The 11,148-nt window shown below is 40.3% G+C and overlaps 1 protein-coding gene across 12 annotated transcripts in view; it reads right to left on the bottom strand.

Annotated features, from left to right (window-relative positions):
• Positions 1-1,853: 1,853 nt before the first annotated feature.
• The window catches only part of LOC116081431 (protein SMG5-like), a 136,232-nt gene continuing 126,937 nt past the window's right edge, over positions 1,854-11,148 (bottom strand). For all 12 annotated transcript variants that reach the window (XM_031357979.1, XM_031357977.1, XM_031357978.1 and 9 more), the window contains one exon: positions 1,854-5,255. In XM_031357979.1, the coding sequence (XP_031213839.1) occupies positions 2,287-5,255 (2,969 nt within the window). In that variant the 3' untranslated portion in view covers positions 1,854-2,286. The remainder of the gene's footprint in view (positions 5,256-11,148) is intronic.

The following is an 11,148-nucleotide window of genomic DNA, read 5'->3' as shown; positions in this document are numbered from 1 at the left end:
CTCACAGGAGAAGGGGAGGGGAGATGATAGAAGGATTCTGGGAGGGGCTGACCTGGAGGGGGACAGTGAGCTAGATATAAAGTGAATAAGTAAAATTTTAAATTAAATTTTAAAAAAAGAAAGGAAAAGAAAAAAAGGTAAATGTGTTAGAAACTGCCCACAAATATAATAGACTGGTTAAAATTACATAGATAGCATGTGCTGAAGAAGCTGCTTTCAAAACTGCATCTAAGAATTTGAAGTTTGTTGGCTTGGAAGAAAAACTTCTTTCCTGAATATGTGGAACCCTATATGTTCAATTCCTCTTGCCTGTAATACTATCTCTGGGAATTTATTCTAATGATCAAGAGAATATGCAATAAATTGTTTATATTACTTATAATGGGACAAAAATCTTTAAAGACAAATGTCAGAAATAGGCAAAATTATGTAAGTATTACACTCCCATAAGGTGGTTATTTTTCATATAATAAGTAAGAAAAGTTTTACAATATACTTGGTGCTGCAAAACATTATAAAATATTTTATCTTTGGAGATAAACAATTTATAGATAATGACTCTTAAAAACTTAATACATGTATATGTAAATTATTTTAATTTTTTATTTTATTTTGAGACAAGATCTTTATGTGTCCCTCAGACTTCTCTAACACCCAATCCCCTGTCTTCTGCCTCCCAAGTGCTGGTACTGAAAGCATACACTATACCTAACATATGTGTATATTTTACTTACTAAAAACATTCTGTCCATCTATTGTGAAAATAATTCAACATGTAACAAAAATCTTTATCATATATATGATTAATAATTTAATACTATAAAGTTGGAAAAGAAAAACTACTTAAACATCGTTCAAAAGCAACTATTCAAGGCAACAAATAATGTAAGATTACAAGAGATAAATTGAAGTAAACTGAAAATATTTTAATCTGGGATTGGAGAGATATTTTGTTAGATAAAGTACTTGATATGCAATGATGAGGACCAAATATTGGATACCCAGAACTCATTTAATGTTACACACAGTCATATATGAGATGAGAGGCAGAAACCAGAGAATCTCTGGAGGCTCACAGGCCAGCTAGTCTGGGGTATGCTATGACAAATAACAAAAGACCCTGTCTTAAGGTCAAAGGTAAGGACCAACACCAGAGGTTATCCCCTGACACATGTGCATAGGATTGCATATTCTCATGTACAAACACAAAAAAGATTCCTATCCAATATTAATTATATATCTAAAATATGTATTCAGGGGGAAACATAAGAGAATAATAAATATCAGAAGTGGTAAGATTAGGGTGAGATATTTGAGTTTTTTCTTAATTTGTTAAAATTTCCCAATGAATTCAATGAAATACCAAAGCAGTTTAAATCTTCAGATAAAGGGAAAACTGAAAATTTGATTGAAACACTGAATTACAGAGAAATAGTAGGGATCTGGAAGTGAGGTAGAAAGTACGTGTAGGCTTTCTCTACTTACGAGGGGAGCAACTTGACCGAGGCTGAGTTTCTGAGGAGGCCCAGAGGACTAAGAGAGCAGGAATACCTCCATAATGCCTAATGTTAAAAGAATATCCCAGTTGTTTTCTGGATTCCCAGTGATGCAAGGGATTGAGAACAGCTCTCAAAAAGATACCATGGAGCCAGTACAAAACAAGGGGCAGTTCTACAACAATGAAAGCTGAAAGTTTTTCTGCAGATGTAGGTTAAAAGGCTAGTATTGTACCATGTGGTGTGTATTCGAAACTTAACCAAAGCAGGATGGAACCTGTCAATCCTGGGAGCTATTACAATCATCCTTACTTAGACACAACCAGAAATATCAATAAAACTCATCACTGCATCATGAAATTTTAGTTTTATATTTATTGAGTTTAATAGATGGTAGAGGTGTGGTATCAATAGTAGATGTGGTCCCACCATAATAAAACAATATACAAAAAAGTTGCATGTCACAAAACAGACTTGATTAAGTCACGGAATGTTCATGAAACTGTATTTGGACACAGAAGTGATGTGCAAATTTGGTGCTTTGCCAGAAGATCACTAAACAATGAGTTAATGTTGATGTTTTTTCCAGAGGAAGCATAATACAGAGCTAAGATGGTTAAACAGGAAACAGGAAGGCCTCAGAAAGCTGTTACACTACAACTCTACCTATAGGTAGACATAAATACTCATGTACACAATGCCTCTCAGCATTAGGTGCTTACAAGAGAGAAGCACATTGAATTTGGGTGATAAGCACTAGAAAGACAAGGAACAGGAATGCGTGAGCGTGTCAACTGATCACTTTCCATTCTTTGTGGAAACTCAGGATGTTCTTGATTTCCACACCAGCTTCAGTTGCCATCCCAAGAACCAGCTGCAATGGGTATGAGAAATTTCTAGGGTGTTCCAAACAGACGCCAGTAATGATTGTCACCATGCTGCTGGGATCCAGGATCCCTGGTCTGGATGAGTCCAGCAGACTTTTGCAGAACTCAAGAATATTGTAGAGATCCCAGGCATCAGAGTCTGGTTTAGTCATCCTGGGCCTCACCAACCTCTTGGACACAAAGGACTGGCAGAGAATGTATTGATTCCTTCTCTTTAACTCGTCCTCTAGAAAAGTGATGGCTGCCATGGCCCTGCGGTCTTCCCATTTTAAGATGTATAGTGTGTCAACCACAATCTTGGGTATGATAAGAAAAAACTTAGCACTAGTAGCTAGTTTCTGTATGACTGAAAGATGCTCACAGAGGGCCCTAGGGTCCGGGAACAGGTAAGGGGTCAACACTGACCGAGTCTGGGGACCTCGAAGAGTCTTCTCTAGCAATGCCACTTCACGTTGTAGCCAGAGCTGGACTATGTCTTTGGAAAGTCTGATTCTTGGAGTTGTTCTTGGAAGTTGCTGAGGTGCACTTTCGGACCTTTCAAGGGTACTACTCATAAAGACACCCAGCTTAGAGTCAAACCTCAAGAACTGTCCTGGGAGTCTTGTTGCAAAATGACCAAAACTTCTGAAGAAACAAATACGCACGATAACTTCCTCCTGGTTGGTGAGTTGAGGCGGATCCTGCTCTAAGCCTGCCGTATCCTGAGATACTTGAGGAGGATAATGTTGGAACAGGGCAATGTCCTCAGGGAGCTGAAGGTACTTGGGAGTATTTGGCCATTGACAGCTCTGCAGCAAGTCCTGGAGATGGTGAGACAGGCAAAGGCCTGGATGCTGAAGGTCTCCCAGTGAGGGCAACAGGTTCAGCAACACACAGAGGTGGTCCCACAAACTGCATACACTCCTCCAATGTGACAAGAGGAGGCTGTGATTGCTGCGGAGCCAGCTCAGGATCACCTTGATGGTAGGCAACAGTCCCTCTGCAGAAAGAATGTCCAGTTTCCATTGAGTGGTCTGGAGATTGTTCTGGGTAATGAAGGACCTCTGCTCCCAAGAGGAACCTATGTGGAATTCTGTCTCAGGAAAGCTGCTCATCTCACCTTCAGTGCCCAAGAAACTGCTGACAGCAGGGCTTGGGTCAGTTGGAGGTGTTAGAGCATTATAACTGAAGACAGCAGCCAATGGTGAGGCATGCTTTCCTTGGAGTTTTTGGCTCAAAGGAGCTGGCAGGCTAGAAGAAATAGTTGTTTTCAAGAGATCAAGGAGACTGTCAGAAGGTACGTATGCCTTCAGTTTGCTTCTGGAATGAGCGCCTTTAGGTTTGGATGGACCTCCACTCTTGTGAATTTCATCTGAATCCAAGGACCCACTCCCTTCTTCATCTGTTGTGTCAGAGTGGGATGTTTCACTGCTTGTGTCTGATTGTGCCTGGGAACTTAAGGATGAGTTTTCATCTTCCTCTGTCTCATCTGAGTCACAAAAGGAGTGAAAACTGGCCTCACTCTCTCTACAAATGTCAGACCACTTGTGGCTTTTCTGATAGTAGCTGTTATGTTGCCCAGGAGATAGAAAATCTTGATGTTCCTTTCCAGGCTCTTTGTCCCAGCATCCATCTCTTAGAGCAGCCTCTTCTGAAGTCAACTTCCTCTTCTGCAGCTCAGCCTGGATTCGTGTATTTACATGTTGTACTAAATAAGAGAAAAGAGTCAAGGTGAAAATGACAGCTGGCTTTTGCTGTTTTGAGCCTGATTTCCTTAGGCTGTGCACATTCATGAGACAAAGAACCACCATGTGGAAGATGAGAAAGTCTGGAAGAAACAGATAGCCTTTAGGAGGCTTGTCTTCTGTGGAAGCCTGGCACAGGCCAGATTGATGTGGCCGGTAGGAAAGACAGAGATGAAAGTCATCAAGAACCAGTTGGCACAGGGCTATAAGCCTTGCGGCTTTGAATTTTCTCTTAGGCTGCAGGAGGCTCTGAAGGTAGAGGAAGCTAACCAGAAGCCGTTTGTTGTCCCAACACTGCCTTTGGCTGTGAGACAGTTTCCTTCCCTGGTACCTCTTCAGACAGCTGTACCTCTTTCCAGCATGATCATAGAGCCGTTTGAGGTTCCAAGCTGCTCCTTTAAAAGGCACTTCAGCGTGGAGGCAGCGCTGATAGTAGTATGTGGCTTCCAAATCATAATACTTATTCCCCATGAGAGCGCCCAGTTGGTTGAAGGGCATTCCCATATTCGGTGCCACTGACAAGGCTCTGTAGTAACATCTCTCTGCCAAGTTCTTGGTGGCCAGGTCTAGGAATTCATGCTGATATCGGAACAAGTCTCCTAGGTAGAGTAGGCAGCGATGACAAGCCATGCGGGCCCAGGAAGTCTCTTCTGCTGATGTCGGTCCCACTTTCTTACAGCCAATCAAGTGGATGGTACTGTGAGGCCAATCAATGTAGCTCTGTAACCTCAGTTCATAATGGCCTTGAAGGAACAGGAAGAGATGCTCATAGAACTTGAGGCCAGCCTTCAGGTGAGCCTGCAGGGGCTCTCCCCAATGTTGGAAAGTGTCCATTTCCTTCTTGTTGGTCTTCATGAGCAGCATGACAATGTCAGAGTATATTTTTCTCCATAAGAGTTCTTCAGCCTTCCTCCCATAAACTACCGGATGGAGAAACATGAGTTTAATGCAGGCTTGCTGAACCATCTCTCTGAGAGCCAGGACGTGTGGCTTAAAAACCTCTTTGTGGGCATTTTCTTTTTGGAGGAAAAGATCCAGTCTCTGAGCTGCCAAGCAGACCTCCTGGTAGAGAAATGTGGCCCTCAGGGTTTCTTCCTGGTTTCTCTCCATGAGGCTGGATTCTTTTTGAGCAATGCTTACAGTCCTTTCTGGAAAAAGATTAAAACTACCTATTAGTGTTCACCCACAAAGACTGAAAATACTACAATCCAAAACAATGAAGTTCAAGGGAATACATTTATTCTCTCTCTTATAAAAAACATTTAGTGTCATGTTCTTTACCTACAACCCCTTTTGTAAGTATATTACCTTGGTTGTCATTCCTATCAAAAGTCAAACTTAAGGAGTCCATTCTAAATATATCTCTAATAAAAGAAAGTGAAAAATATATGCACTGAAATGAACGAATTCCTTATGTGCATGTATATGAGGGGAAATTAGTTTAGAAAATTATAATTATATACACCTAGATCAATAAGAATTATTTGAAAAAAGTGAAATACAAAATAATATAACCATAGCTTTCAAATCTAAAATATTGATAAGATCCCCTTCCTAAAAGAACTGAAAGTCCTTAATTTATGCAATTTAAAAATATAACTTTTGAATGACTTGTATAGAGAAAAATTAGTAATTAAACACATGTTCTAAATCAAAAGTTATGAAAGCTTGAGTGATGATACATCCCTGGAGCCTGGGATATAGGGATAACAATCTCAAGGTCAGCTTGGCTAGCTTAGCAAAGCCCTGACTCAAAATAACAAGAAACAAAGGGAAATAGGTATATATCTCAGCTTTTACCTACTGTATGAAAGGAACTATATCAAATCCCCAATATTACAAAAAAAATGAAAAAAGCTAACTAGACATTTTAACTGAGTAACTAAATAACCTTGGATGTCAAACAAATCAAAATGATTGAATGTATGCACTATATTATCCACACAGAAGGATAAAGTCAGGATAGCGCAGAAGGTCTTTGAGTCTATGACTTAAATGGGAAAAGCTGAGAGGAAGATGTAAACAGAATAATAGGAAATGATTTTGTAGAAAAGCAATAAAGAGGCTGGAAATGCAACAAGCAGCACCATAGCCTGGCAAACACCCAGAGCAGCTCAAAAGCTTTCACTGAGTAGAGAAATAAGGGCTCGTCTAGCTTTAGTCACATTCTGAGCTGACTAGGGAAGGGGGACAAACCTACTGTACAAACATCTAGAGAAGACAAACCTACAACCTACAATAGATTAGTATGTCTCCCTCACCCTACAACCACTCTCTCTCTCTCTCTTCCCAATTTTTCTACCTTCCTCCTCCCCTCCTCCAACACACAATTCGTCTAAAAGAAATTGTCACATCAAACTATAAGAAAAACAGTTCTAAGACATCTTCAAGATTTTACCTAAATAACTTTCTCAGTTAGAAAAAAGTAAAGAAGCCACAGATAAAATACTAAACTGACAACAAAAAAGAAAGACTTTTAAACATAATGGTGCCTCATGTAATTTAGGAAAATTTTACTTCAATACATCCAGACAAGGTAAAAAACTCATCATCTTTAATCTAATATTTCAGTTTTAAGAAAGTTGAAATTTACCCTTCTGGTCGGTGCCTTCTGCTGGAGCAGACTGCCAGCTAGTCTACTCCCCTGAAGACACCACAGGCTGTGGCATCCAGGAGATCTGCTACACACAGGGCAACTAGTAAGAACCCTCCCAAAGTCTCCCAGCTGTGACTGGGAGCCTAGTGGACCCCCCAAAACACCCACCCCCAAATTCTCCTCCTCTTATGGCCAGTGCCTTCTACCAGGGAAGACAGGCAGCTAGTCAGCTCCCCTGAAGATACCACAGCCTGAAGCCATCCCAGGAGTTCCTCAGCACAAAAGGCAACTGGGCAATTGACACCAGAGTCTAAAGAACTCGAAGGGGCTCCAAGGCATCTAGGGCAACTGAGCAACTGTCTGAAAGCTTCCTGGAGTTCCACTACACATAGGGGAACAGAAAGCACAGTCTGTAGGCTGTTCCCTTTGAGAATAGCTTCACACAGGACAATACCTTGATTGCTCCTTTGAAGACACAGCAGTCTGAAAGCCTCCCAGGAGATCTACTGTAACTAGGACAAGAGATCAGCAGTTTCTCTGCCACTCGGAAGAACCCATAGTCAGAAGGCCCCAGAGGAGGTCTGCTACAGCCAGAGCCACAGGCCTACCAGGAGACCTGAAGCAAACCAGGGACAAAGAGGCAGGCTTCAGACACAGATACCCAGACCAGCAAACACCAGGGATAACCAGATGGCAAGAGGAAAGCACAAGAAAATAAGCAACAGAAGTCAATATATGAGGGCATCATCAGAACCAAGTTCTCCCACCATAGCATGCCCTGAATACACCAACAAAACTAAAAATCAGGAAGCTGGCCTAAAATCCTATCTCATGAAGATAATAGAGTCCTTTAAGGAGAATATAAATAACTCATTGAAAGAAATACAGAAAAACACAGGTAAACAGGTAGAAGCACTTAAAAAGAAAACCATAAATCCCTTAAACAAATACAGGAAAACACAATCAAACAGGTGAAGGAATTGAATAAAGCACTCCAAGACCTAAAAGTGGAAGTAGAAACAATAAAGAAAACACAAATGGAGGCAAACCTGGAAATGGAGAACCTAGGAAAGAGGTCAGGAATTATAGATGTAAGCATCACTAACAAAATACAAGAGATAGAAGAGAGATTATCAGGTGTAGAAGATACTGTAGAAGAGATTGACACAGTTGTCAAAGAAAATTCAAAACTCCTAACCCAAAACATCCAGGAAATCCAGAACACAATGAAAAGACCAAATCTAAGAATAATTGGAATAGAGGAGAATGAAGATTCCCAGCTCAAAGGACCTGAAAATGTCTTAACAAAATCATAGTAGAAAACTTCCCCAATCTAAAGAAAGAGATGGTCATAAAGGTACAAGAAGCCTATAAAACATCAAATCAATGGGACAAGAAAAGAAAATCCTCACATCACATAATAATCAAAACACTAAATGCACAGAACAAAAAAGAATATTAAAAACTGTAAGGGAAAAGGCAAAGTAACATGTAAAGGCAGACCTATCAGAATTACACCAGGCATCTCAACAGAGACACTAAAAACCAAAGAGCCTGGTCAGATGTTGTGCAGACCCTAAGAGAACACAAATGCCAGCCTAGGCTACTATACAAAGCAAAACTCTCAATCAACATAGATGGAGAAAACAAAATATTCAATGACAAAACCAAATTCAAATAGTACTTATCTACCAATCTAGCCCTACAGAAGATTCTAAAAGGAAAACTCCAACACAAGGAGGATGCCTACACCAAAGAAAAGACAAGATATTAATTATCTCAAAAAAAAGCCAAAAGGAGAGAATCACATGGACATAATGCCACCTAGAAAAACAAACATAATAGGAACTAACAATCATCTGTCTTTAATATATCTCAGTATTAATGGACTCAACTCACCAATAAAAAGACATAAGCTAATAGACTGGATAAGCAAACAGAATCCAGAATTTTGCTGCAGACAAGAAACACACCTCAATAACAAAGACAGACACTATCTCAGAGTAAAAGGCTTCCAAGCAAATGGTTCCAAGAAACAAGCTGGAGTTGCCATCCTAATATCCAGTAAAATAAACTTTCAACCAAAAATTATCAAGTGAGATATGAAGTGAAGTGAAGGACACTTCATATTCATCAAAGGAAAAATCCACCAAGAAAAAGTCTCAGTTCTGAACAACTATGCCCCATATGCAAAGGCAACCACATTCATAAAAGAACTTTACTAAAGCTCAAAACACACACTGAACCCCACACAATAATAGAGGGAGACTTCAACACTCCACTATCACTAATGGACAGGTCATTGAAACAAAAACTAAACAGAGACTAGTAGAGGAAACAAAAACTAAACAGTGAAATTAGTAGAGGATATAAATCAAATGGATTTAACAGATATCTACATAACATTTCACCCTAAAAGAACACACCTTCTTCTCAGCACCTCATGGTACCTTCTCCAAAATTGACCATATAATTGAGCACAAAATATGCCTCAACTAATACAAGAAGACTGAAATAATCCCAAGTGTCCTATCAGAATACCATAGCCTAAGGCTGGTCTTCAATAACAACAAAAACAATAAAAAGCCCACACACGTGGAAACTGAACAACTCACTACTCAATGATAACTTGGTCAGGGAGGGAACGAGAGAGAGAGTGGGGGAGGGGGAGAGAGAGGCAGAGAGAGAGAGGGGGGGGGAATTTTAAAGACTTCCTGGAATTCAGTGAAAATGAGGACACAACATACCCAAACTTTTGGGACACAATGAAAGCAGTGGTGCTAAGAGGAAAATTCATAGCACTAAATGCCCTGGTTAAAAAATATATATATTGAATAGATCTTACACTAGCAACTTAAAAGCATACCTTAGAGCTCTAGAACAAAACAAAGCAAACACATCCAAGAGGAGTAGAAGCCAGGAAACTCAAGTCCAAAATCAACCAAATAGAAACAAAGAATGATATGAAGAATCAACAAAACCAAAAGCTGGTTCTTTGAGAGAATCAACAAGATAGATAAACCCCTATTCAAACTAACTAAAGGGTCCAGAGGCAGTATCCAAATTAACAAAATCAGAAATGAAAAGGGAGACATAACAATAGAAATGAGGAAATTCCCTGTGCCACAGCACTTCATAACCAAATACCACCTGGAGAGAGCTGATTTCCGAAGGAGTTGCCTGGGACATGAGCCTTCAGGTTTCCATTTGCTCCTGGAGCTGATCTTGTGCCACAAAGCTCCATACCCAAATACTGCTGGGAGAGCTGGCCTCCCAGGAGTGCCAACAAGACTGTGAGCACAGGTAAGACCACCACTTCTGCTCAGAGTAATCCCCTCAAAACCCTCAGGACACAGGAACCTAGCAGTAGCCTGGGACAGGAGCGTTCAGGTTTCTCTCTGCACCAGGAGTTGATCCTGTGCCACAGCTCTACATACCCAAATACTGCAGGGAAAAAGCTGGTCTCCCAGGAGTGCCAACACAACTGTGAGCACAGGTAAGAATACCACTTCTGTTCAAATTCCTTGCCCAAGACAGACACACACCACCCTCCCTTGGAGCCATCAGGACACAGGAAACAAGGAACAGCTGGGGAAAGGATCATTCTGGTTTCTGTCTGCACCTCAGAGCTGACCCTGTGCCAAAGCTCTCCATACCCAAATTCCTCCCAGAGAGAACTGGTCTCCCAGGAGTGCTGAAATACAGGCTTGCAGGAGGGACAAGCCACAGTCAGAGACCACAAGACCAGCTAATATAACCAGATGATGAGAAGCAAGGAAAAGAAAATAAGCAATAGAAACCAAGGCTACTTGGCACCATAAGAACTGTTATCTCACCACATTGAGCTCTGCATACCCCAACATACCAAAAAAGCAAGCTCTGATTTAAAATCACATTTCATTATGATAATAGAGGACTTTAAGAAGGACATGGATAACTACCTTAAAGAAATACAGGAGAATACAGGTCAGCAGGTAGAAGTCCTTAAAGAAGAAACACAAAACTCCCTTAAAGAATTACAGGAAAATACAACCAAACAGGTGAAGGAATTGAACAAAACTATCCAGGATCTAAAAATGTAATTAGAAACAATAAAGAAGTCAAAAAGAGAGACATCCCTGGAGATAGAAAACTTAGGCAAGAGATCAGGAGTCATAGATGCAAGCATCACCAACAGAATACAAGAGATAGAAGTGAGAATCTCAGGTGCAGAAGATACCATAGAAAACATTGACACAACAAAGAAAATGCAAAATATAAAAAAGCTCCTAACCCAAAACATCCAGGAAATTCAGAACACAATGAAAAGACCAAACTTAAAGATAATAGGTATAGAAGAGAGTGAAGATTCCCAAATTAAAGGGCCAGTAAATACCATCAAAAAATTATAGAAGAAAATTTCCCTAACCTAAAGAAAGAGATGCCCATGAACATACAAGAAGCCT

Source organism: Mastomys coucha, unplaced genomic scaffold, assembly GCF_008632895.1.
Source record: "Mastomys coucha isolate ucsf_1 unplaced genomic scaffold, UCSF_Mcou_1 pScaffold7, whole genome shotgun sequence".
Lineage (NCBI taxonomy): Eukaryota > Metazoa > Chordata > Mammalia > Rodentia > Muridae > Mastomys > Mastomys coucha.
Note: the sequence above shows the minus strand (reverse complement) of the source record. Positions and strands in the feature narration are given on the sequence as shown.